General features: G+C 44.0%; 1 protein-coding gene across 2 annotated transcripts; it reads left to right on the top strand.

The window, feature by feature from the left end:
* On the top strand, window positions 1-27,962 carry LOC106024483 (ubiquitin-conjugating enzyme E2 E1). Of its 2 annotated transcripts, XM_013135589.4 has the most exons (6): window positions 1-156; window positions 1,146-1,355; window positions 4,474-4,524; window positions 22,777-22,909; window positions 25,112-25,259; window positions 26,506-27,962. In XM_013135589.4, exons 2-6 carry the CDS (start codon window positions 1,153-1,155, stop codon window positions 26,601-26,603), a joined length of 633 nt encoding a protein of 210 aa, XP_012991043.1. In that variant the 5' UTR covers window positions 1-156; window positions 1,146-1,152; the 3' UTR covers window positions 26,604-27,962. The 2 variants fall into 2 exon arrangements, with proteins under 2 accessions (XP_012991043.1, XP_019905879.1); XM_020050320.3 differs by lacking the exons at window positions 1-156; window positions 1,146-1,355; window positions 4,474-4,524 and adding an exon at window positions 21,672-21,700.
* The last annotated feature ends 36 nt before the right edge of the window (window positions 27,963-27,998 follow it).

Raw genomic sequence — 27,998 nt, 5'->3', positions numbered from 1 at the left:
GGTCTGGTTAACATTCTCTAGCAGCCAGTCTGAGCGGATAACGAAAGCGAACGGAGAACCAGATCGAATAGAACGGCCGAGCTATACACGGGATATACTTCAGGGGTTGATAGCAAATTGTTTGCATCGACCGTGCGTGCGTCAACTATTTGGAAGGTAACCTCTTACTAAAACATTGTAATAACTGCGCATTGAAAGTAACGTTTAAAGAGCTGATGGCCGAAGAGGAGAACGATATCCTCATTGGGGGAAGGGGGTGGTGGGGGTGGGGGGGTGTTTTGTGTCTTTTGTGCGGAGAGGGCTCTTCTTCATGTGGGCATTAGTAAGCTTTACGGTTAACATTTTACTCAAACTGCTTTTGTCTTGTGTATCTTCACAGACTTCACGTCTTATGTCTTGGGTCTTCGTAAAGGGATCAGTCCATGGCACATGAGGGTTCTCCGATTACGGTTGTGGGGCTAATGTTTAGGCCTCCTCAATTACGTGGGGTACACGCGATGTGACGGCTGCTTCCACCGCAGTAGGCTGGATCAGTTATTCTGACAGCCGCGCGTGACAACAGGGATTATTTACACAACAAAATAAAAAAAATGGCTCATCCTTATCTGTATTTTTATGGATTGTTAGACATACAGCTTGGGATTTGTCACTTTTGAATTGTTAAAAAAAGATCCCTCGCTCAAATCTGAATTAGTGTCCTCAATAAACTCAGATTTGAACGCAATCAATAACATAATAGAATGTTACTCAATATATACTGGATCTTAATGACCAGTGTGTGGGTTACTGCACTTTACATTCATTGAAGATCACACGCACGCATGCATGCACAATCGCGACCTTGTAGGAGGAGCTTTTATTATATGGCTGTAGTGTGAGCTGAACCATGGGGACATCGAACCTGCTGGCCTTATTCTAATGACCTTTAAAAGACCTGAATGCTGGGAAGGCAACACTATTTAATTATCTTGGTTGTGGCTTACTTGCCATCTCTGGTAGTTTAGTTAGGAATCTCACCTTCAGCTTTAGTCAGGTGATATGGATTAAAGAGCCTGCTTTGTAAGGTGTGTAGTGAAACCCCAAAACCTCTGCTTATCTCTCTGTGTGTGTGTGTGTACACACGCGCACCTGCACTTGTGTCCCAGAGCCAGGATGTCCAGTGAGGTGCAACCCAGCTCAAGGCCGGACGCCAGTCCTAACACCAGTGGGGGTAGCTCAGACGCCGAGCAGAGAGAGATGGCCCCACCAGGCCAGGAGCAGAGCCAGGAGAGAGAGAGAGATCAGACAACGCCTAAGAAGAAAGAGGCCAAGATATCCAGCAAGACCGCTGCCAAGCTCTCCACCAGCGCCAAGAGGTAGGGCTGCTCTCCTGTCTATTCTGTTCTAATATTTTCTAATCTAGTATGTTGTCCTTGAAAGTCATGTTCAAATAAAATTGGAAAGCAGTATATTTATATTTTGGTTGAATTTCTTTGGAATACAGTTCAAACTTAGCACTGGACTATATTCAGAGCTAGGAATGAACTTAATACACACTGTAATATGGATGTAGAAAAACTTTGATCCAGTTGCTGTAAAAGAACAATCAACGGGCTATTATACAGTTAGTATCCAGTTTATCAGGTACACCACCCATTCATAAAACATGTATTACTTCTGTAGACATTGAGTGATATAGCTATGGCTTCCTGTAAAAAAACAAAAAACAGACAGACATCAAGGCATTTAGGTAATGTTAGACTGAATGTTAGAATGAATGATGCCAGGCACACTGGTTCCAGTATCTCAGTAATAAACATCCTCCTGGGCTTCTTTACACCAGACAGTGTCTGTGGTTTACAGAGAACCAAAAACACCCAGTCAGCACCCGACCTGTGGGTGAAAACAACTCCTTGATCAGAAAGGTCGAAAGAGAACGTCGGGAATTGTGCGCGCTAACAGGCAGGCCAAAAAAAACAGCCCAGTAATTGCGAAGTACAACGGTGGTGTGCAGAACGTCACACCTGAGTGCCTCGTCAGTCCTTGTCTAGGATGGGGTATTACAGCCGACGACAACACCTGGTTCCACTACCATGAGCTAAAAACTAAAAGAAGCAGCTCCCCTGGGCACCTGCCCACCGACACTGTAAAATAGAAGGGGGGAAAATTGCTTGGTAAGACGAACCCTGTTTCAGTTTGCTTGAATGGCCGCCGCCATCCCCAGGCCTCGACTTATTAGAGCCTTTTTGGGATGAAATGGAACAGGCTGTTTGCAGCACCTTACAGTCAGCAACAACCGAGTGATGCCATCGCATCGCAATGGGCCAGCATCCCTGTGGAACTTTTCAGATGCCTTGTAAAATCTATGCACAATATAATCCAGGCCCGCACTGGAGGACTGGGGCTTTCGGCACGGCGCCAGATGGGTGTGCCTAATAAGGTGTCCACTGAGTGTAAAATGCAATGGTTTGTGGGACATGGAGAGCCCACGGAATGCGTGGAAATGAGGGAGGGAGACCTGCCTGTTCTGTAATTGGTCCTTGTCCCGTGGATTCCCCAGTTCATTCCCTTGTTTATTCCTCCCTCCCTCCATCCGCTCAAACAGCCTGCAGCCTCACCAGTGAAAATGTGCCGTCTCAGGAGAAAATACTGTAGACAAAACGACACAGCGTGTGCTGTGCAGTGAGACAACATACTCCTTAGCTGTGGTGATTGTATTACAGTTAGACAGACCCGTGCAGAAAACCAGCATTTCCTCGCTGCCTGTAGCGAATAGTAGGGTACAGTGATTTACCCCTTAGTCCGATCATGAACAAGGGTTTATTATCAATACAACACACACAGTGGAGCGGAGGGGTTGTATGTGCTGTCGTTTGTTCTGCTCTTCCCCGCTCACTAACTCCCTGAGGTGTTGTGCTTATCTGTCAATAGTCTTGTGTGTGTGTGTGTGTGTGTGTGTGTGTGCACGCGCGCTCTTCCATGACATTTGAAAAGGAATGAGCCGACAGCGACGGTGATGACCGATGAAATAAACAAAAGGACCACCTGAGGTCCTCTTCTGCTCTGAGTGCTGGTGGTGAACTGTGGTGAGCCATTTCCACTGACGCCGTGACGCTTCGCCGTCTCCTAACACAGGAAGGCAGCTCACCGTTGTCCTCCCCTGTGGCCCTAGTTCAATGTGTGCGTATTGCTCGTGAAGCAGATTGGTGCAACGGTTGTGAGCGTTAAGGGCCAGGGGGCGATATGAAGTGACTTAGATTAGGAGTGTGGATCTAGGAGCAGTGCTGCCTTGATGGTCGTCATGAGCCTCATTTTTATGGACGAGGAGGGTCTCCTTTAAATCAGCTCTCCTGCTCTACGGTAATGCTCAGGAGGTTTTCCTAGTCACGTGATATGACAGGCTCTGGCGGAAATGAATGTATCTATATCGGCAGCCGTGTTTGTCAAAGTGTGCAAGGTTATGGTTATGGATAGGTGGCTACTGACAGTATTGTGTGAGTGGAGTATTACAAGCCTGAAGGTACTCTCTGGGATTTTAACCACATCGTATTGCTGATTAGCTGTTAAAAACTGTATTTGTATATTTTAGAAGAAGAAATAAAAGGTTCTAATAATATATATATTAAATGGCCGATTTAGTACAGATTGAAATAACAGTATATAAAAATACAACCGTTTTGGCTTCTGAGCACTGCTTTCACAACTACTGATCACAATTACAATACCAAAGCTCTGCAGTGCATCTTTAATGCATGGTAACGTAACTGCAAATGACAAAAAAACAAAACCACAGTTGTCTATGGGCATGGTTATGTAACGATCAGAGCTGTGTGTAGTAGAGGAGCATGACCCCTGCCCCGATTTCGCCAACTGACTAAAGTAAGCCACTGTTTGTTTATTTCTTTATTCTTCTGAATGTGTTCCCAACAGGTAGGTGGATAAACAGAGGGAAGGTTTGTCATTTTTTTAAATTCCCTTGAATACCCTATAGTAAATTTACATCCAACATTCAGAAGCCATGCATCATGGCCCTTATTTGAGGGGGGGGGGGGGGGGGGGGGGGGTGTAAGTGAGAGGTGGAGTGAGAGAAAAGGTCTGAATGTAGTACACAATGAGTCATTCAATTCCTCATCTCAGCCTGACAATGAATTTCTCCAGATTGCACATGGAACACTTTCACACGGCAGGTACGGTCTGACCTCGGCATCAGTCTGGACCACCCCATGAAACTAGGCGAGGAATTCAACAGTGCGTCCTCATGTTGATACAGCCCGACAGGACGTATTGCTGTATTCAGTCACAATGCTAGGAGCTCATTAGTAAATCAATGAGCTATTCAGTGTGTACACTTACAGATTGATTTTACTGGAAGGTTTTAAAAAAAATTAGTGCGCGCGTGTCCGTATTCATGTAGCCTCATTTAGATATATATATATACATATGTGTTTATGTATACTAAAACATGTATAATGTTTGATTTTCCTCTTTACCCAGGATTCAGAAGGAGCTGGCAGAGATAACCTTGGACCCGCCACCTAACTGCAGGTAGGAGCAAGTTAATTGTCTTTATGGAGCTCTCTGCGTGCGTTCCTATGTACATGCGTGAGCATGTGTGTGCGTATCTTGTCAGTGACTGGCACTGTCAGTCTGAGCAGTGTGTGGTGTATAAGGAAATGCTGTTGTGAATAGCCTGCAGTATAATTGCCTGAGCTATGCTGGCTGAGTGAGTCAGGTGAATGGTATACAGATGGATACATTAGATACCGTAGTGGTGCCTGCATTTACAATGCTGTTTGGCCTGACTGGAAGGTAAATAGACCTATCAGAGCTGTCTGAGTGGCGGGTCACAGCGGGAGTAGAGAGACTTGGGATTGACCTGATTGGCCAGAATGTTCACTACTGGGATTCCTCGAGTGAAGTGGCTTGTCGCGCCTTGTGTTTGCTCTGACTCCTGCCAAAAGGCACCCCATTCACCGTTTCAACATACACCAGCTGAATGTTGACAGTTGCCATGGTCATAACGGTGGGCGGTAAAGATGTTACAAGACACCTGTCAGTCAAGGGCTTCTGCATGTTGACATTTTGTGGATTTTGTGGAGTCAGTGTTTATTGAGATAGATGACTGAGGTATGTGTGTGTGTGTGTTTGTGTGTGTAAGTGGAGGTTTGTGTGAGCTAAAAAAGGTGAAGGTTTGGGTAATGACAGAAATAAAACTTCACAACTGAAAACGCTGCTTTTGTGGTTTTCCCCCTGCAGCTTCAGACTGTTTGTTAGCGTGAGGGGGTATCCCTCCGCCCCAGCTATGGATAATCTTAATGAAGCGTGCTATTATATTCACTGACAAAGGCCCAAAGGGAGAGGGGGGGAAAAAGAGATTTCATGGTTAGACATTTGTAATGAAAATGACGTTTGTATAAAAAGGCTGTTCATAACAAATAGATTTACTTTGGTGTTAGGCAGTGGCAGTTTGGTTGGCTCACTGTGTGTGTGTGTGTGTGTGTGTGTGTGTGTGTGCGTGTGCGCACTGAGTGAAGGATTTGCCACAGTTTACTTGAGTATCTGTCATTACAGGGCAATGCGAGGGAGCTCTGACACATTTAAATTGTTGATTTGTGTATGGAAGCCTAGTGGGTGTTTGGTTCATTCTTACAGAAACAGGCCCAAGCTTTTGGCTGTCTTCTTTAAACCTTAAGTGTTTCAAGTGTTTCATTTGTAAATGTTGACGCCAAATCCTAGAACTTTAAGATAAAAGCGTGAGTGTGATTTACAACTGCCATACAATATATTGATGTAATACACCATAAATAATAATTTATGGTAGCCTATAAAATACATTAGATCAAGATGCTAAGCTAAATCCTTCATGGATCATTCTCTTTTCCATATTTTCTGCTACGAGTTGAAACATACACCATCTGTTTATTAAAAAAGAATGTGTGTGTTCTGCCTGTCCTCACCTACTAATTGATGTGACAACAGTGTTAAGAGTCCCTGGAGATGAAGACTGGAACGGTGCGAAGAAACATACACTGATCCTCACGTCATTCGCTTTTTCTCTTTTATTCTCCATCCTTTCTTCTCCATCTGCAGCGAAGCACTTTGGTTCTTCCTCCTCGTTTCCAAAAAATTTAACTCCAGTCATCATGAATTCCTCATAACCATTCTCTCTCTCTGTCTCTCTTCCTATCTGTCTCTGTTTTTCATCTCTATTTAAAAAAATAGTTAAGTCGTTATGCTTCCCCTTTGGGAAAATAAAACACCTACATAAAACGCTTTCATAATGGAAGTGTGTCTCATCTGAAGAAGGCATTTGGCAACATGTTAGAAGTAAGTAGGCAGGACATGGAGGAGATATTATGGGGTGTTGTGGGGATATTTTCTCTTGTTTAATCATTTGTCACACCAGCAGAGAGTAATTGATTGAATGTGACAAGTGCTCTGCTAGGGGATGTAAATAGCCCCACGCCAGACACATTATATTACCCCACTGCTCAACACGGCTTTTTACCTATGTGTGTGTTTCTGTGCCTGTGTGTGTTTCTGTGCCTGTGTGTGTGTGTTTCTGTGCCTCTGTGTGTGTGTGTGTGTGTTTCTGTGCCTGTGTGTGTGTGTTCATTACCATATCTTTTCATGATGGTCCTGGCAGTGTTATGATAACAATCCCCCTGTTGGCAGAAGGAAAATATCTGGATGCCCTGGAGGATCCTTTCTCTCTTCTCTCTACCACTGCTACTCCCTCCAAAATCCCAGGAACGCCGCGTGTTAGCGTGTGGTTCCAGAGTAATTAACTCCGGTAACCATATCCGGACACCCCCATGTTGAGTGATGAAGTGGAATGAAAAGTATTGATTGATGCATATTATATCGGAGGGCTGCAGTGGGAGAGTACAGAACATTCAGAAAGAATTCAGGCCCCCTCAATTTCTTCACATTTTGTTGTGTTATAGACTTTGTTTTTCAATAGAATTTCTTTGTGTGTCAATTTACACACATTATTTTGCCTGATAATGTACTGCACAAGTTGTGTACTGAAGTGTTCAGACCCTTTATTGAGTAGTTTCTAGAAGCTGCTTTGGCTGCGTTCAAAGCTTTGAGTCTTCTTGGGTATACATCTACCAGGTTTGTACACCTGGATTTGGGATGTTGTTGTGTTGTTGAACTGTGATCTTCAGGTCTCACTACCCACATTGAGTCAGGTTCAAGTTAGACTTTGGCTGGGCCACTTAAGCACACTCACAGACCTGTCCCATAGCTACTCCAGTTTTTGCATTAGGTGCCTATATTGAAGATAATTCAGACAGCTTGAAAGGGCTTTTTGGGCTTTTTTTTGGAGATATGCACAGTCCTTGTGAAGATCTTAGGGTTGAAACACGGTCAGCAGAGCACAGGGTAGCGAGTGAGCACACGTCCCAGTGTGCATTGACTCCTGGTCTTGTTGCTGAGATTCCTCCGGGACATGCATGTCATACACACCAGACACAGTCGCTAGCTTGAAGCCCTCCTTGTTTGGTGGTCTGAGAGAGAGGTGAGATGTGCTTTCTGGAAAACCTTGTTAACCAGTCTTCTTCTAGGGGCTGAGTGGAGGGCTGTCTGACCTTTTAGTGTTAAATATAGCTGACGCGTTGGATTCTGCTGCTTCTGCTAAGTGTTTTTAAACAGAGGGAGGGGAGGACAGAGGGAGGAGGGAATAGTGTGTATTTTTTTTATTTTTAACACAGGCCAACATAATTGCCTTATTATATCAGCTTTTCTGAAAGGGGTAGGGGGAGTAATGTAGATTCATGGCTGTACTCACACTGAAAGTTTCATTGAGATTAACAACACTTTTTCCAAGATGATAATAGGAATAATGCTGTCACTTGTGAAAATATAATGTGTGGCAAATTATGAGATAAAGATGCTTTCTGTGATTTTTGGCCACTGCTAGTAAAAGTGGTTCTGTCAAGACAAAACAGGACCCTAAAAATGGTTGAACTGTCAAACTTGAATTACACGCAAATGAACAACATATTACCCAACCAGCCCAAAATGGGAGGTTTAAAAAAGTTATTTGTTATTCACAAAAGTTCCAGACTGCATCTTTAACTAGCCTGCTAACGTCCTGACTTTTGATATGGACATACAGTATCTCACAAAAGTAACAGTGGTCCCCTCAAAAAATGTGTGGTCCCCTCAAAATTACTCAATGCCATTAATGTCTAATCCGCTGGCAACAGAAGTGAGTACACCCCTGAGTGAAAATGTCCAAATTGGGCCCAGTTAGCCATTTTCCCTCCCTAGTGTCATGCGACTTGTTAGTGTTACAAGGTCTCAGGTGTGAATGGGGAGCAGGTGTGTTACATTTGGTGTCATTGCTCTCACACTCCCTCATACTGATGACTGGAAGTTCAACATGGCACCTCATGGCAAAGAACTCTGGGGATCTGAAAAAAACAATTGTTTCTCTACATAAAGATGGCCTAGGCTATAAGATTTCTAAGACCCTGAAACTGAGCTGAAGCACGGTGGCCAAGACCATACTCACTTTTGTTGCCAGCGGTGTAGACATTAATGGCTGTGTGTTGAGGTATTCTGAGGGGACAGCAAATCTACACTGTTATACAAGCTGTACACTCACTACTTTCCATTGTAGCAAAGTGTCATTACTTCAATGTTGTCACATGAACAGATATAATCAAATATTTACAGATATGTGAGGGGTGTACTCCCTTTTGTGAGATACTGTATATTGGGACTGTGATCCGTATGAGCATCGCATTCAGATTTTTTACCAGAAATACACATGTATTGTTCACATGCATTTTTATATTTTCAAAATATGAAACGCTGTTTAGATTGCAAAACGATTCCCTACACAATTCACTGCTTGTGTTCTCACTTGAGCAGACCAAGAGAAAGACAAAGTGTAAAGCGTCCTCTACTCAATTCTATTGTTTAACACCTCTCTAATATGAACTGCACACAGCCTCCATGGTAACGACAACCCCCCCCCCATGTCAATGTGTCAGACTCCCATTAAGGATTATTTCTGCAAATATGGGCTACGTAAGGGGCTGTTTGATAATATTAATACATTTTAAACGCAATAATTTCCCCACAACAACGTGAAACAATTGGCATCATTAATCTGTCACTCATCCCACTGTTATTTGCATTGTTCCTAAGTAGAAATGACAATACAATATGAATAGATCAAACCAACCCATTAACATGATCAAGTGCCTGCTGCTTTTAAAAAGGTCAATAAAATCATAAAACATTAATAGTTCATATTGGGAGATGGTAAGTGATGTGAACTTGTTTTCAGGTAAACTTACATTGAGTTTTTACCACTAAAACAACAAACCAGAACAACCAAACAGGCAATCCCAGAGACCGCGGGGAGAAAAACCAAGCACATAGTAGTTGGAAACAATCCTTTTTCAACAAGCCTTTGTTAAAGAGACAGAATAATCTCATTGTATAAATGACTCTGTCAGCCACCCGGATAGAGAGACAAAGAGAATCAGCGAGGAAAAAAAGGGAAAGATGAATTAAATACTTAATTTGGAGGCATCGGCGTACCACTGCTATTTTTATGATACGCTGAGCATTCCACGTTCCACATCAGTAGGCTTCCTCTCAGCTGGGGTGGTGGGCGGAGCAAAGATCTAATACAATTCCATTGAAGGCAGGAATGTTTCACCACAATGCCATGAATAAACAACGTGCTTTAAATTGTTTTCGGAGCTCTTCATAGACAGTCACTGTGCTTCTGTCTGGAGTTCAAGTGGATTGAGATCTCTCAACTTTCTCAATAAATGTGCAGTGACACTCGACCTCTACATTTTGCGCAAAATCTCTGTTTTATTTAATTAGCTGATTGTTAAAGGGATAGGTAAGTGCAGATAGTCCCTACCTCTGAGAGAGAGAGAGAGAGAGAGAGAGAGAGGGAAAAGGTGAGAGTTTGGTCGTAGTCCCATCTGTTCAACATAAGAGGCTCAGAACAATTCTCTGCAGCCCACTCACTGAGTTCATACTGGATATAATTATCTTCATCATACAGTGTTGTGGAGGGCGGAGAGGGCCTTCCTCTCCTCTTCTTTGCCCTTATCTTTTCTGAGTCTGCATGTCTTCTCTGTCTTTCCCTCTCTCCTTACTCCCTCTCTTCCTCAACACTCACAATCTCCCAGATCATCATTCCCTTTTTCCAATTCACCAAGTCTCATCTTACCATCTCTCTGCTTGCCTTCGTGTCTCCTCTCTCCCCAGCCTCTAGACACAGCTGATTGAGCTGCGCTCTGATGAAGGGGTTTTGGGACCGAGGTCACCAATGGCGTTATCTGAGATGCCCATCATGTCCGCGTGTCGGAAAAGTGATTAGCCCCCCCCCCCTCCCGTAATGAGCTGCCTTCAGTATCCTCTGGTAGTACTTGGACACATCATCATTACATTTTTATTACACAGAGTCATATCTGGCTCGTGCTGTCTTCCTGCATGAGGAAAGTCAAAGAAACACCTGCAACTAGAACTCCAGAATAAGGGTCTTGACGAGAAGAATGCACACGCTGGGAGAGGTTCTCTTCTACACTCTCCAACCAATCTGATTGTCAGAGACGCCGCCTAGGGTGGAATGAATGAGACCAGGGCAAGAGTGGGAAAGAAGGTAACAATGTAACACCTCGTTGTTGTTTTTTTATGGAGGTCCAGAAGTACAGAGCCGTTCTGGTCACGTCCATTATCTGGCTTTGACGGCCTTTGTTATTGCAGCTACGTGGCTGAAAGTGTCCTGGCTGGCCTTCAGTCTGTGTCTGCCCTGGTGTTGTTACATTCGTACCCAACCAACCAGTTGTAGGGGGAGAGAGGCAGCTGAGCGTTGCTCCTGTGCTGTGTACATACCTGAGAATATTATTACCATAAGACATGGCTTCAGGGCAGGAGAGCAAGGCAGAGGAGCCGCACAGTACAAACGGATGCTGATGAATTGGTAATAATGCCTGTTTTCTCAGGTCTCAACCTGACATGTGGTTTCATCAGTGGCAGTCAGAGGGCCTGAATGAACCCCCCCCCCCATCTTAGTTGAATTCAGGAGAAAATAGACTCTTAGGCATTATTTTGAAGCCCTGTAGAAAGAGACTTCACAGAGGTCCCCAGTTGTACTATAGCAATAGACCTTTAAGTGTCACACACTCTGAAAGATGATGCCAGAGAATCTGTGGGAATTATGATGCAGATTAAACCCACAGCATCCAACCTCTTCCCAGGTGCTACACTGGCTCTCACGCTGCTTTGCCTTCTAAAATGGATTAAAGCACTCATCTGAATGCAGAGGAAAGGTTCTGCCCAGTGTTTAATGCACACACGCACAATATGGGACACATTCGTACCGGACCAGGTCCGATCCTAATCTGATACACTTAGTTAGTATCAATGTACTTGTGAGGACAAACAATTGATATCCATTACAAATCGACTATTTCACTTAACCCTAGCCAAGTAAATCCTAAGCCTCACCCTATATATAAACCAGACCTTAACTCTGAATCTATTTTTAAACAATAACGTCTGAGCGTTATATAGCCTGTTTTGTTTGTGAAGACCGGTCAAATGTCCTCACTTCGCCCAACTGACCATATGCTTTAATATACTTGTGATGACTTTAGTTACTCCCAGGTATAGGAAAAGTGTAGACACACTGACACAACACACACACCCACCAGTAAACCAAGGTGGAAGGTTGTGTGTCGTTCATCCTCATGAGACCATCCTTCACGTTGTAAATGGTCTGGTAATTGCCTGCATGTCTTCAGTTGGATTCAAACATTCAGTACCCAGGCTGCTACATTTTTAATGTGCCCTTTATGCTGCTACACTTCTCCTTTAAACCCTAGTAACCCTTAATGGGCCTGTGTCCTTTTATCGCTGGGCAGCTACAGAAGGACGAGGCTACAGAAATGCTGTTTTAAGAGCAGTTAATGGATCAGTGTAAATCAGTGCTAACTTCATTTAAGTGCCCCTTTCCTTCACTTGACTCACTTTCCACAAACTTGACAGATGCTTATTTTTTTTCTTTTTTGCGTTAACATATTATAAGCGCTTATATTGTCACATTAGTGCGTCGCAGATACTTCAACTATAACGATGACGATAAACCCGAAACTGTCAACACCAACCACACACCATGCACATTAATGATGATATTAATTATGATGCACATAATATGGTCCACCTAGTAATATATCAGTTTGTTAATTTGGGTGATTGTTAATGGGACACTTTGTTGTTATGACTATTAAGTCATGTGGTTACAGGGTTAAGGGTCATATAGATGTTACTGCGGTGTAACATTAATTTTCTAAACCAGTCAATGAATTGTTATTGGGATATTTCAGTACATTTATCATGATATGGATTATAGTCTTTCTCCGAGATTTACCTCAAGGCAGCAAGTCTTGGCCAAGCAGTGGCTCATATATCTGGAAACGGTGAAATACTGCACCTGCAGAAATAGGGGTAGGATTCCCTTACAATTCTGGCACAGGGTCCAGCGAAGACGCACACATGAACACACACACACACACACGAACACACACACCCGTGGCCTTGCTCCCCTCACAAAGACAGGATATCAACTTCCTGCCAGGGGCTTTGATTTCATTTCAGGTGGCTGTTCTCCCCTACTCCTCTGCCCTTTTACAGCTGGCACGGAGAGGGAGCACTTGAGAACAGAGGAGAATCTCTTTGATCAGGATTTCCCAACACTGTCTCATCTGGGACCAGCCGCCGTTTCAGTGAGTTAATGTATTCCAGAACCAGGATCTAGTTCAGCTGGTCAACTAATAATCAAGCTCTTGAGTAGCAGGATCAGCTGTGCTAATAGTAGATTAAATAATTGGAATGGGAAGAGGGTTTTCCAAAGCATTAAAGATACGGTCTTCAAACTTGGTACAGTACTGATTTGAAAAAAGGGCGTTGACAGCCAGTGGACGGTCATGGAACTGTTCTTTTTGCTTCATGTGAAGGAGACCTGTGTAATTCAGTGGGTAGAGCTTGGCATTAGCAATGCCAAGGTTGTGGGTTCGATTCTCGCGGGGGGCCAGAAAGAAGTGCGAAAATGTTTGCACTCATTACACTAAGGCCATTACAGAAAGTCGATAAGAGCGTCCGCTAAATAAATGGAAAGGTGTCAAAAGATAGAAGAGACATTTTTATTGGGGGGGGGGGGGGGGGGGGGGTTTGAACCCACGCTACAGCTGGTGCCCTGGACCACAGGCTGTGTTTCTGTTCAGTAGGGGTTGTTGTTTTCAGGCAGGCAGCCATGTCAATAGCGGAGTGATGGGAAATCAATGATCCCAGTACAGTGTAGTCAATACAGCCATGATCCCTACAGCCAAGGCACTAAGAGAGATGTTTTATTTGGTTAGCTTTAAAGGTTTTCAGGGTCTGTGGTTGTATACTCTGCAGAGAAAGAATCTGTTCTATACCACGAGTAGAACCACTGGGATTCTAAATGCGGACCTCTTGTGTGCCTAGGTAACATGTTTATTACGACCTTTTATCAAATATTTATTATTCACAGTGGCAGTGTTTTGCCTGTGAAAATTGATTCCTGCACACTCTGAGGACATCCAAGATGTCTGTGATCAAATCAGATCCCCTGCTGCTGAAATAGAAAGGACCTTTGGACTTTCTGTGCAAACTTCGGAATCTGTCATAGTCTCAAGTCACGAGTGAGCCGAAATCCAAAGCTAAGCCAATGTATTTTTCTGTAAAGAATGTACTTATTAGGTATTTGTTTATTTATTTGTCTAGGAAGGGCTGGTCATCAGAGGTTAAGTCCTTGTAGACTCATTAGTGATGGGTTAATGAGCCCCGCTAGACATTCTCACAACTGCTGAGTTGGCAGGTCTGGTTGCCTGACCTTGTGCTGCCATTTCTCCCTTCACACACACTCTCTCACTCACACACACACACAAAATACAAAGTTAAGATAAACAGCACCTTTTCTCTCCATCCTCCTTGGGATCTATGAACAACTCAGGTCCTCCTTTGTTTCATGCACTATTTATTTTGACTTGCCCGGCGGTATCCCTGCTTAAGTGCTGCAGTTAAAGCCATTTATTGCTTATCACATAAAGTTTAAGACTGAGATCTCCGCACAGATTGTCTCACTGTTTCCCATAATGTAACGTTACCTCCCTTGCCACAAACTGGTTGGCCTGCTGACAGGGCTAGAAGGGATACCAGTTCAACTGTGGGAATTACAGTGAGGAAAGATTTATTTGCAGTAGACAGACGGCGTAAACTGCTTGATGCTTTGTTGCTTGAATGGAATGCTGACTGCTAAGTGATAAGGCTCTGTCTATCTATCCATTGCGCTCTCTCCATCAGAAAAGAATCACTCTTGGTTTTTGAAGAAGATCAAAGAGGGTTAGGATGAAAGGACAATTTACAGAAGATGGAAAAAGTCCTTAAGATAAAAGCTAGACTGATCACCAGGATGGGTTTGATTTGGGACAGGAACAGAGGTCTGTGGGTATCATGACAATGGCCAGTGCCTGACAAGGCTTTTTATTTTGTTATGTATTTATTTTATTACCCCAGTTTTACCACTGACTGAGTAGTGTCCTCATTGTTGTTGACTGAGAAGACGTTCTCATTTACACGACCTGGGAGCAATTAGGGTTAACCGTCTTTCGCAGGGAAAGAACAGACGCTTCCCATTGCCAGCTGGGGATTTGTTCTAGCAACCTTTCCGTTACTGGTCAGCTGCTCTAACCGCGAGGTTACCTGCCCCCTTATCTGCTACACTGTATAGAACACATTCCATGTTTTAAGAATAGATCTTATAGGAAGTGGGTGACTTAGGTACATTGGTATTACTGGAGATTAACTGCTATTGAGTCTCATTGTAGTTTCCTAACAGAACAATAGTCCAGCCTGCTCTTAAGCCTAGTGACCCTGGTCCCCTTTACCTCTATTGATCCTGGTCCCCTTTACCTCTAGTGACCTGGTCCCCTCTACCTCTAGTGACCCTGGTCCCTCTCTACCTCTAGTGATCCTGGTCCCCTCTACCTCTAGTGACCCTGGTCACTCTCTACCTCTAGTGACCCTGGTCCCTCTCTACCTCTAGTGACCCTGGTCCTTCTCTACCAATCAATCAATCAAATTTATTTATAAAGCCCTTTTTACAACAGCAGTTGTCACAAAGTGCTTTACAGAGACACCCGGTCTTAAACCCCAAGGAGCAAACAACAGTAGTGTTGAATTTCAGTGGCTAGGAAAAACTCCCTAAGAAGGTCGAATTTTAGGAAGAAACCTAGAGAGGACCCAGGCTCAGAGGGGTGACCACTAGTGACCCTGGTCCCACTCTACCTCTAGTGACCCTGGTCCCCTTTACCTCTAGTGACCCTGGTCCCCTTTACCTCTAGTGACCCTGGTCCCTCTCTACCTCTAGTGACCCTGGTCCCTCTCTACCACTAGTGACCCTGGTCCCTCTCTACCACTAGTGACCCTGGTCCCCTTTACCTCTAGTGACCCTGGTCCCTCTCTACCTCTAGTGACCCTGGTCCCTCTCTACTTCTAGTGACCCTGGTCCCCTTTACCTCTAGTGACCCTGGTCCCCTCTACCTCTAGTGACCCTGGTCCCTGTCTACCACTAGTGACCCTGGTCCCTCTCTACCTCTAGTGACCCTGGTCCCTCTCTACCTCTAGTGACCCTGGTCCCTCTCTACCTCTAGTGACCCTGGTCCCTCTCTACCTCTAGTGACCCTGGTCCCTCTCTACCTCTAGTGACCCTGGTCCCTCTCTACCTCTAGTGACCCTGGTCCCCTCTACCTCTAGTCCCCAGAAGGTCAAATATGTACCATCCTGGTGGGACAGTTTGGTTCTCATAGGTATAGCAAAACAGGAACACACAGACTACAAGACAGTGGGGAGATATGTGTGTGTGTGTGTATAGGTGTATGTATAAAGGTGTGTGTATGTATATACACTCACCTAAAAGATTATTAGGAACACCTGTTCAATTTCTCATTAATGCAATTATCTAATCAACCAATCACATGGCAGTTGCTTCAATGCATTTAGGGGTGTGGTCCTGGTCAAGACAATCTCCTGAACTCCATACTGAATGTCAGAATGGGAAAGAAAGGTGATTTAAGCAATTTTGAGCGTGGCATGGTTGTTGGTGCCAGACGGGCCAGTCTGAGTATTTCACAATCTGCTCAGTTACTGGGATTTTCACGCACAACCATTTCTAGGGTTTACAAAGAATGGTGTGAAAAGGGAAAAACATCCAGTATGCGGCAGTCCTGTGGGCGAAAATGCCTTGTTGATGCTAGAGGTCAGAGGAGAATGGGCCGACTGATTCAAGCTGATAGAAGAGCAACTTTGACTGAAATAACCACTCGTTACAACCGAGGTATGCAGCAAAGCATTTGTGAAGCTACAATTTGCACAAGCTCACCAAAATTGGACAGTTGAAGACTGGAAGAATGTTGCCTGTTCTGATGGGTCTCGATTTCTGTTGAGACATTCAGATGGTAGAGTCAGAATTTGGCGTAAACAGAATGAGAACATGGATCCATCATGCCTTGTTACCACTGTGCAGGCTGGAGGTGGTGGTGTAATGGTGTGAGGGATGTTTTCTTGGCACACTTTAGGCCCCTTAGTGCCAATTGGGCATCGTTTAAATGCCACGGCCTACCTGAGCATTGTTTCTGACCATGTCCATCCCTTTATAACCACCATGTACCCATCCTCTGATGGCTACTTCCAGCAGGATAATGCGCCATGTCACAAAGCTTGAATCATTTCAAATTGGTTTCTTGAACATGACAATGAGTTCACTGTACTGAAATGGCCCCCACAGTCACCAGATCTCAACCCAATAGAGCATCTTTGGGATGTGGTGGAACGGGAGCTTCGTGCCCTGGATGTGCATCCCACAAATCTCTATCAACTGCAAGATGCTATCCTATCAATATGGGCCAACATTTCTAAAGAATGCTTTCAGCACCTTGTTGAATCAATGCCATGTAGAATTAAGGCAGTTCTGAAGGCGAAAGGGGGTCAAACACAGTATTAGTATGGTGTTCCTAATAATTCTTTAAGTGAGTGTATATATGTATGTATGTATGTATGTATATATATGTATGTGTGTGTGTGTGTGTGTGTGTGTGTGTCTATGTGTATGTATGTGTGTGTATATACACAAACTCATATACCCACACACACACAATTGGTTTGGCACTTATTGAAAGGCCAGAGAGCATTAGTATCATCTCCTCTCTCTCTCAATCACTCACTTCCCACTTTCTCTCTCGCCCCACTCCTATCCTCTCTCATTCACCCTCCCCTGCCAGACTTCATGTTGTTCCTGATTAACTTGTTCATTGGGAGCATTTTACTGGGCCAAACGAGGACACAGAAACACCGGTAACAAGTAGACATGCAGGCTTTTAACTGGACAGAACAGACTGAAAATATATTTTTTGTCAGAGGGATTTGTAGTTTTTTCTCCATTTTCTGAACCTTTTACAGTGGATTATTCCACATGGATCTCAAGCTGATGCTTTATTATGGAGACATGACAACCTGTTGGTGATTTTTCAATAACTGTCCTGCATGCGTGCGTGCATGTGTGTGTTTTGGATCAGTGTTTACTAAAGATGTTGTCACTGAAGCATTATCAAGATTACTAGTCATTAATAACCACAGTGTAAAGGTTTGTTCTTTGATGATGATGATTAATGTCACATATATCCATGTAGAAACCTAGAATCTATCTCTATGGCCTTTTTTCAGGAGCAACTTAACTCACTGTTTTTACCAACGTTTTCAAGCCTGACCAGTGTTGTCTTGGGCGTGTGGTTTGATATAGACGTCTAGTGTATTCTTAGGGTCTTATTTGCATAGTCCCTGGATCCTCCTTTTTATATGTACAAGTTCGAAAATAGAAAATAGTATCAAATGTTGAAACTGAGACATTTTATTGTTTCTTGAAAAACAAATGCCCACAATTTGATCCCAACAACACGTTTCAAAAAGTAGTGACAGAGGCAACAAAAGACTGGAAAAGTTGTGTAATGCTGAAAAACTAAACCTGGTGGAATATCACACAACTAATTAGGTACTGTGATATGTTATTGACTGGCAACAAGTCAGTAACATGATTGGGTATTAAAGATCATTCTTGAGAGGATGGTCTGTCAGAGGTGAGGATGAGGAGGGGTTCATCACTCTGTGAAAGACTGTGTGGGCAAATAGTGCAACAATTTATGAATAACGTTTCTCAACATAAAATTGAGTTTGGGGATCTCTTCATCTACGATACATAGTATCATTAAAAGAGAGAATTCGGAGAAATCTCTGTATGCAAGGGAAAAGTTCGAAAACCAACATTGGATGATCGTGATCTTCGGGCCCTCAGGCGGCACTGCATTAAAAACAGACGTGATTCTGGAGTGGAAATCACTGCATGGTCTCAGGAACACTTCTGAAAATCCTTCTCTGTGAACACAGTACGTCGCTGCATCCACAAAATCAAGTAAAAATTCTACCATGCAAAGAAGAAACCAGATGTAAACATGCAGCTTCAGTGCAAAGTTCAAAAGCCAGCATCTGTGGTGGTAGGGGGGTGCATTTGTGCACATGGCATGGGTCACTTGCACATCTGTGAAGGCACCATTAATGCTGAACCATATATACAGGTTTTGGAGCAACATATGCTGCTATCCAGACAGCGTCTTTTTCAGGGAAGGCCCTGCTTATTTCAGCAAGACAATGCCAAACCACATTCTGCATGTATTACAACAGCATGTCTCCACAGTAAAAGAGTCCAGGTGCTAAACTGTCCTGCCTACAGTTCAGACCTGTCACCCATTGAAAACATTTGGTTCATTATGAAAGGAAAAATAAGACACAGCTGAAATCCTATGTCAAGCAAGAATGGGAAAACATTTCACTTTCAAAACTAAAGCAGTTGGACTCCTCAGCTCACAAAAGCTTACAGAGTGTTGTTAAAAGAGATGATGCAACACAGTGGTAGACATGACCCTGTCCCAACTATTTTGGAACATGTTGCTGGCATCAAATTCAAAACGTGCATGTATTTTTCCAAAAACAATAACATTTCTCATTTTCAACATTTGATATGTAGACTTTTTGTAATATTTTTTGTTAAATTCAGGGATAAATGATTTGCACATCATTGCATTCTGTTTTCATTAGCATATTATACAGCATTCAAACATTTTTGGAAATGGGGTTGTTGTTCTGAGAAGGAGACGAGGAAGAGGATCCATGGAAAAGACAATTGAGACCTTCCCTGTGTGTGTGTTCCTTCACAAATTAGCTTTGGCTTACTTGATTACTTGATTGCTACCAGCTGTGGGCCGGTTCTGGGACATCATCTGTGAAATAAATGGCCTTGTGCTTCGAACCTCAGACCGGTAACTAAATGGTTGCTAGATTCAAGAAGGAATCAAAGCTGTTATTATGTAGGACAGTTTACCCAAATTTCTCCTGCACGCGTCTGCTAAAATTTAATATGCTGGACTGTGACCCTTTTGTCCCCTAAAACAAATGTTTGGCACTTTATAATCGAAATGTTCCTATTTATATTACTTTTGACACAGGTGACTGTGGCTGAATCGCAGCCCGTCATGCCTGAGGTCACTGTTAAAATGAAGGTTAATCTCCATTAATCAGTCTGTCAGTGAAACAAGGCGTAGAGAGGAAATGAGAGTGGGGGAGACAAGAGGCGTCACTAAAATGGGTAGGGATTGGGCCGTCAGTATGACACTGAGGTAGCTAGCTGGCACCGTATCATCCATCCATTGGGGGCAGATACTGCATAATCCAGTTAGCCCATAATCTGGAATGGGAAGGATTAGCTTTCCATGGTGGAGTGTACATGGTATTACTGTTGTATTCTAATGGTGTGTGTGTGTGTGTGTGTGTCCTCCTAAAAGTGTGTCATCTTTTCTGTATCTCTAGTGTGAAGTTATGCAGGGTAAGCACTCAGTCAGGATATGCGTCTGATTTGTTGTTCCCTGGTGATTTGTTGCACCATGCGGTGCTCTCCAGCCTGGAAACGACCATAATAAATCACCTCATGAATAGACTCGTAGGATGTGTACCAGTGTAAAATATAGCTGGGGCTACTTTTAGATGTGGGCATATATCCAGTGAGCACATATCTCTTGTAAGTGCCGGGGTTGTGGGAAGAGGAGTGCCTTCTGCTGCCTCGTTCACGCTCCCAAGTCCTTTCTCCATTCCCCGTCTCCCCCCCTGTGTGGCACAAATGTGACTTGATGAGCTACTGTATTTCTAGAGAGCTGATCAGTTGGAATTTTTACTTCTTTTTTTTCTTCCATTTAGCAGACTTTCATCCAGAGGGATTTTACAGGAGTAGTGCATAGTGACTGGTCCCCTGTGGGACTCAAACCCCCAACTCTTGGCTTTGCAAGCACCCATAATCTAACAGCTGTGCCAGAAGACACCAAGACACCTGAGTTCCAGTTCTACCTGAAGTTCACTTCTGATGTTTGCTAGCAAAATATCTTGTAACTGTAAATGTGTGGGTACTGTCAGAAATACCTTGTCAACCAGGATTGGTAAAGGAAAAGTTTGGAGGTGTCCAGATATTGTCAGAAAGCAAGGTATTGGTGTCATTTGTCATACAACACATTGTAAATGTTCTCTATTCACACTGGTACCAGTGTCTGTCCTCTGATCTCTGGAGTGAGGAAAAAGGCGTTGTCACTGATAGTTCCTGTTTCTTTCCGTGTGTTGCTTTTCTTTCTGCCCGAGTGAAAATAGTTTTCAGGAAGAGCCGTGGGAGATGAGGGAGTACAGGTCGGGGAGGACGATTCGTGGGTGGTGTTGGGGGTGGGGTGTCATGATGGCGTGGGTGTAAAAGAAGGGCGGAGAAGGGGAGATGGCGGGTAGCAAGGGAGGAGGAAGCCCTGGCTGAAGGCGTTCAGAAACAGGGAGGGGGGAGCCTTTGTGGCACTAATATTACATCATCAACTGTCTCCAATGTCAGAGAGTACAGAGCTTCCACCATTATGACCTTACGTGTTTGGTGTGAATTCTACTTCCGCTACGGTGCCGTTCTGAAGACAGCTGATTACACCCCGACTACAGTAATATGGATAGGGAAACCGGCACTTCCAAGAGACTAGGTTTTAAATAGGTGTTGCTGGTGGTGCTCTGAACAGATCCAGATGTTGCGTGTAAAGACGTGTGTGAAGAGAGGCGAAACGTCCCTGTTTGGGTCAGTCATACAAGGACTGTTCGAGTGCCATGCGAAGCATCTGTTTCAGCCACCCACAGTGAGGGTAGACTGGACCCTCCCCTGAACCACTAATATCGTTGGGCCTACACCGCGACGACAACCTGAAGCACTACCAGGCCGGCTGTCTCCTGAAGGCACAACCTCTTCCCGCTCCGTCCTTCGCTGAACATCTAAAGCCATGGCTGCAGATCTGTCTTTTTCTCTGCCCTTCAGGACAAATGTATCTCGACACGCGTGGATCATGTGCAGCTGTCCCACTGCCTTTTCTGGTGTATCTACTGCTGAACATCCCTCTTTTCCCCCGAGCTAATGTCGCCTAACACACTGCCTCATATATTTTTGAACGGCAGCTATTTGTAGGTTGGTACATTCTCTGGCCATTCATTGCCTGTGATGCTAATCATCCTGCAAGCGGTAACGTGGTATGCTAGAAAGAAGGTAATTTAAAGTCGTTTAAGTTCCACGTCTGGGTAGCCACTCCGTAGTCACCGCTAACCAGTGTTTGCTATTGCCCGGTTTGTCCTCCTCTAAACCAGTGGGTGCAGGACAATGAAGCACCGCTGTGCTGTGTGTTTCCGTGTCTTAGTGTGTGTGATTGATATGCTGCCTAAGTAGACTGTTTATTTGGATCTCAGCGAGGTTGCGGAGAGTCCTAGACTACACCAGATAAAGACATCCGATCATCACTGTAGAAGAGAGTGTATATATTAGATCTATCCACGTGTGCAAAACCCTCTGGATCTACAGTCAGGAGAAGAGTAGCGATAAGTCAGCTCCTCAGTCATTTTTATCAACCACTACATAATAGCACAGAGATCTACATCTTATATCGAGTATTCATTTCACATCAATGGCTTTAGTGATACGCTCACTCCCTCAAATTGCAATAATGCCACCCTTTCTGTTTTTCCCTTTCACTCTATCTCTCTATACATCTCTCCACCCACCCCCCCCCCACCCCCCCCATGGCTCTTTCTCCCACTTCTCCCTCTTCTTTAAGTGCAGAAAGTAATATTGCTGTAAGAAAACGGGGCAGTGTGTTTGGCCTTGTTCCACTGGTAAAATAGGATTTGATTACTATCCTCTCCACACTGTAGTAAGAGGCAATGTAACAAAGCGGCTCGACAACAGCCAGCTGCTCCCGAACGCTTGTTCTCAATCTGCTGCTGTCTGTGTACATGCGGCAACGAGCGTGCTGTGTGTTGGTTCTTTTGTGTGCGTGAGTGTGAGAGAGCAGGAGCAAGTCGAGCACGCACGAGAGAAAGAGATTATACACACTCCAGAATCAGATCTGTCACGAGTGACATTGATCTTGCAGATAGGTAATGCCTCACATGCAGAACGTGCTGCTTGCAGATACAATCTCTTATTTACATGGCACGTAATCTGGTAAGGAGTAAGAATGGATGCGACTGCAGATATGACCGTTGATAATAAGCTATAGATCCTTAATTCTCTCTTTCTCTTTCATGTGGATTTCATGTCCCTCTTTTCTTTTTCTTGTGTCTTCGCAGTGCTGGTCCTAAAGGAGACAACATCTATGAATGGAGATCCACCATCCTGGGACCACCAGGCTCTGTGTATGAGGGAGGAGTCTTCTTCCTAGATATTGCCTTCACACCAGACTACCCCTTCAAACCACCCAAGGTACACACACATAGTAAACACCCACACACAAACACACTTACACAGGTGTGTAACCTAGACTAGTGTTTGCTCTGGAGCTTTTAACCCAGATTGATAATCACCACGAACATGCGTGAGGTCTGACACCATAATGCACGTCATTCTTTAAAATATATTAGTATTGTAACCGCATTTGGTAAACAAGTATCAAACACTCTAATACTCAACATATTTACAAACCATAATCTGAAAAGAATGGTGGCACTGTAATTGGCACATGTTTATCTCTTGAGCTATTTGAATCTGGAGAGTTAACGTTTGGCAGACAGGGAATTGTGTAGTCTGTCACACAATATCTCAGAAACCACTGGTCCAATTTTGAATACATTTGGGTAGATGATGTACCTTCCTGAATTTTCTGCAGTTTTTTTTTAAATACCTGTATTGGCCCAAGGCAGGAGCAATTGTAATCAAGTGAAATTAATTTCACACACAATCTTAGTTGGCCAAAGGAGGGGTGCTGCATTATTCATGGGGGGGTAAAATATTTACTGTCATTGTTTTTATTTTTTATTTTGGCCTTGGGTCTGGTTTACTGGGCTTGAAACATCTGCATGGCTCCTGCTATTTCAGAGACAAACATTTAGAACTGCATCAATGGCTCCTCTGAATCACAAATAGACAAGTACATCTTTATTTTTCCAGTCTATTTAAAGATGTGTCCTGTATTTTCCTATCTATTTTTGACAATCATGAATACGGGGATATTCTGAAGAGGTTTTTGGAAAGGACATTTGAAGAGATGGACAGTTAGAAAATTCTTTGGCCAAGACCATGTTAACAATTTCAAGAGAAGGAAAAAAAAAAACAATAGAAAAACTGGTAAATACACTCTCTGGGTGCCATATAGCCTAGTGGTTGGGGCATATGACCAGTAACCCAAAGATGGCTTGTCCTAATGCCTGCAACATAAACAGAATCTAAGGTTTTGTTAAAGGTTATTATTATCAATGAACTGTTCTATGCAGGTGTGTTGGTTGGGGGTTGGCCCTGTTGTTCAGCCTCAGGATATGGAGTCTCTGTCTCTCTAGCTCGCTTGCTCTCTCTCTCACTCACATATTCTTCTCTCTCCCTCCCTGCCTGTCTCTCTCTCTGTCTGCCATATTAATCTCTCTGTCTGTCGGTCTCACTCTCTCTTTCCCACTCCCCTCTCTACATCTGTCTTTTCTTTTCCTGTCCTCCCTCTCTGCTGGCTGGGTATTGTGGGAAAACAGATCTGTTCTGAGAGCCTGGCCTCCCACTGGGTTGTTTTTATTGCCTGGCTGTTCTCAGGGCTATAGACAGACAGGCAGACAGGTGCCTGTGCAGACTGACAGACAGGTGTCTGTGCAGGCAGACAGACAGACAGGTGCCTGTGCAGACAGAGAGACAGACAGGTAAGCCTCCTATGGCTCTCGCTGTCTTAGAAGCGGCTACTCAAACAACAGCGACTAGACTAGCGGATCCCCACCACACCTTGGGGAAAACCTGACAGCGAGGAGGCTTTTTTAGACCTCACTTACCATAAACATTCCAGCATAGCTAGTGGCTCATAAAGTGACTTGATAGATAGACTGAGCAAGTGCGACGGACAGTGTACGAGTTAGAGGGGAGAAAGACTGAATGAGTACATGACTGTGGGTCACTCCTGGTCTGTTTCCCCTTCCCCCTCCTGTTCAGGCAGGCAGCCCAGAGGTCAGAGGTGGCTCCCTAATTATGTTTAGTCTCTTGTTTTCCTGATGTTTCGCTCCGCTTCCTCTGTGTTACTGGCTCAAAGATGTGCTGAGATCCACATGACCTGGAAGGAGCACAAAAGTGTGTTTGTCCATAGAATATCGCCGGTCACTGCCAATGGTGCTGCGATCACAGGGTGCTGGGATGGTGTGGTACTGTATTGGCATGGTGCTGGGATGGTATGGTACTGTATTGGCATGGTGCTGGGATGGTATGGTGCTGTGTTGGCATGGTGCTACACGCTTTTATGGAGGACACGCTGCAGTGTTAAGGGATTTGAATCCTGTTCCCAAACTTTAATTCTTTAAAAGCTTTGAAATCTTTGAAAGACATTTGTATGTCATCTTAATGCTTTATTTCCTTAGATATAATAGTAATACATGGAATATCAGTACTATGTTGCTTCATAAGCGTTTTTTGCTTTATTTACTACTTTATGTTGTTTCCTAGGTGACTTTCCGTACCAGGATCTACCACTGTAACATCAACAGTCAGGGGGTGATTTGTCTGGACATCCTGAAGGACAACTGGAGTCCCGCCCTCACCATCTCCAAGGTGCTGCTGTCCATCTGCTCCCTGCTCACTGACTGCAACCCTGGTGAGTGACATGCCAGTCAGCCAATCATATGGAGAAACACACTGAGGCAGAGTTTGTGGAGTGCAGAGCAGTGCTGCGTTCTGTGCATTTTAACATTCTTAACCATTCAGCTGAACTGAAACGATGCTGTACAGAACAACCAGTAAAAGAAAAATAAAAGGATGGATTGAGGGTTGGGGAACACTGGTCACTGTCCTTTAAACGGGTCACCTATGCTACAAGCCACACCCTGTAAATGGGTGCAGACCTAGTTTTATCCCAACCAATTTGGGGTATAGTGTCATTCATTACAAACTGTTCCACACATTTTGGGAAATGTTCAAGTGAGCTTAATGCGACTCCTAGTGAGCAAGAGCTGGTAGAGCCCGAGGGTGCGGCTGGTAGAGACCGGGAGAGCGTTTGGGAGAGACTGGGAGAGCGTTTGGGAGAGACCGGGAGTGGTGATAATAAAGATGTCCGTAGACGCGTGAGGATGAAGAATGCTTTCTATTGGCTCTTTTCCTTTGGGGTTTACATATACATCATACAAATAAAACACCAGTGAGATTCTTGTGGGTCGTGATGAAAGAGCAGTGGCTCAACCCTCATGGTAATTAGGAAGGGTCTTGAGGATGAATGGGGTCTAATAGGATATACTGTAGCTCATTAAAGAAGAGGGCAGAATGACAGCTAATTAACCCTTGGAGGTTAACTATTTTATCATTCCTGACCACCTGGATCAGGAAACCACCAGGACATTGTAGACCTACAGGGTTTCCAGGACACCACCAGGAGACTGTAGACCTACAGGGTTTCCAGGTCGGACCTGTGACTGTAGAGGCTATGTTCTGCTCAACCAACCAGAACAGAAAGTGGGTGGACAGGTTGACATTTGAATGATCCTGACTGTTGTCAAATGCCTAAATATGGCCCTGGTCAGAGTGTGTCATTGTTATGGTAACACACTATATGTCTCCGCCTCTGGGCAACACTCTCCTGTCCTGTGGTACTAGTCCAGTCTGCTGGCACCGCTTCATCTAGATTAAACATTCAAAGAGTCTGCTACTCAATTTGCCATAATCCCAAGGCATGGCGACAAAGCAAAATGTTCCATGTTTTTTATGTTAGCCTACAGAATTCACAGTTCATGGTAACACATGATTTATAACAGTTAGGGCAATAGCTTCTCTGACTAACACAATGGATTTAATGGAATGGGAATGTGTCTTAATGGTGGTTAAAGAATTGTTTTCCTCTGTCCTAACAGCGGACCCTCTGGTAGGAAGCATCGCAACCCAGTACACTACCAACAGACCAGAGCACGACAGGATAGCCAAACAGTGGACCAAGAGATACGCCACATAGACTGACAGCAAGGACCGCCACCTTTCCCTCTACAACCCCACCCCCCCGCCCCTCCCCTGGCCTGGTCCTAGATCAGTTGGTATTTTATACCCCACTCCGATCGCTGACAAATGACCATAGTAGTTGGCTATAAAGCACAGACAGATTTGGGACCAAGCGACTCGCCCCCTTTCGGACCCCCATACTGTATTTGTGGAAGCACACCCATATGACCTGATTCCCTCCTCACCCCTTTAGTTACACACACACACACACACACATACACACACACACACTGTACATCTCCTCTAAGAAAATGAACTGCTATTTGTCCCATGCTGACACTTGAACGCTTCTTTTTTTATACAAAGAGTATATTGGGATTGTATTTTTTCCCAATACACTGAATGTTGATATGGTCATGAAAAGCTTTAATACTGTTGTTGTTGTTATTGTTATTGTTTGTTGTTGTTATTATTATTATTATTATTATTATTATTACATTGTTTATAGCCTTTTATGTTAACTGCATTATGATCAGAGTGTGTTTTCTTCACCCTTTTATGTGATCAAAGAAAGATGCACTCTGTTCTAATTTTGTGCATTCTAGATTCCATGCATTCAAGAGCAAGTGCATTAAAGAATCCATGCATTATAGATTAGTGTTTTTTTTTATGTAATCTTCTATTAGAGAATGTCTGAAGAATTAGTCTACTGATGCAGATGGTAGACATTTTAAGAGCGGTCTCAGGCGCTCTTTTGTAGTGCCAAGCTATCTAGGTTTGAGCCTTGATCGTGCCGCTGGCTGTCATTTGGCTGGAAGCTCCATGGGACAAATCATATTGGCTGAGCATCACAGGGGTGAGGGAGGCGTCGTCAGCAGGGATTTCCTTGACTTATTGCACTCTAGTGGCTCCCTCAGGTGGGTCAGATGCCTGCAAAAGCTACTGAGGTTGTCATTCCAGTGATTGTGTGACTTCCTGATTGGATGTGCAGTGTGTGTGTGACTTCCTGATTGGACGTGCTGTGTGGCGGGAAAAAGCAGGCTTGGCGTGAATGGCTAGGAGGAAGACTTGCCACAATCTACTGAGCCCGTTGGGAGTTGCTACGACAAGATAAGGTTGTAGGTAAAATTGGATGTCACTTAATTAGGGAGGGGAGAAGTGGGGGAGGGGTTTTGTTTTCTATGATTAATCATCTGTTATTATTCATTTTCTGCCCCAGGAAGGTATTGACATGACTTTAAGGCTTTGTCTGGATCTGTGTAACTGGTTTTGCTGCTCACCCATGATGGTGTTAGACAGCAATTGTTAGCTGTACATTTGCATTGTGAGAATACATAGTTATTGAATACTCAAATAAACACTGGTTGTAATGTTACGTCTGGCTCGGCTAATCTGTTGCTCATTTGTTCAA

This window comes from Esox lucius, chromosome 10 (genome assembly GCF_011004845.1).
Source record: "Esox lucius isolate fEsoLuc1 chromosome 10, fEsoLuc1.pri, whole genome shotgun sequence".
Classification (NCBI taxonomy): Eukaryota; Metazoa; Chordata; class Actinopteri; order Esociformes; family Esocidae; genus Esox; species Esox lucius.
The sequence above is the reverse complement of the archived record's forward strand: the minus strand, read 5'-3'. Positions and strand labels throughout refer to the sequence as shown.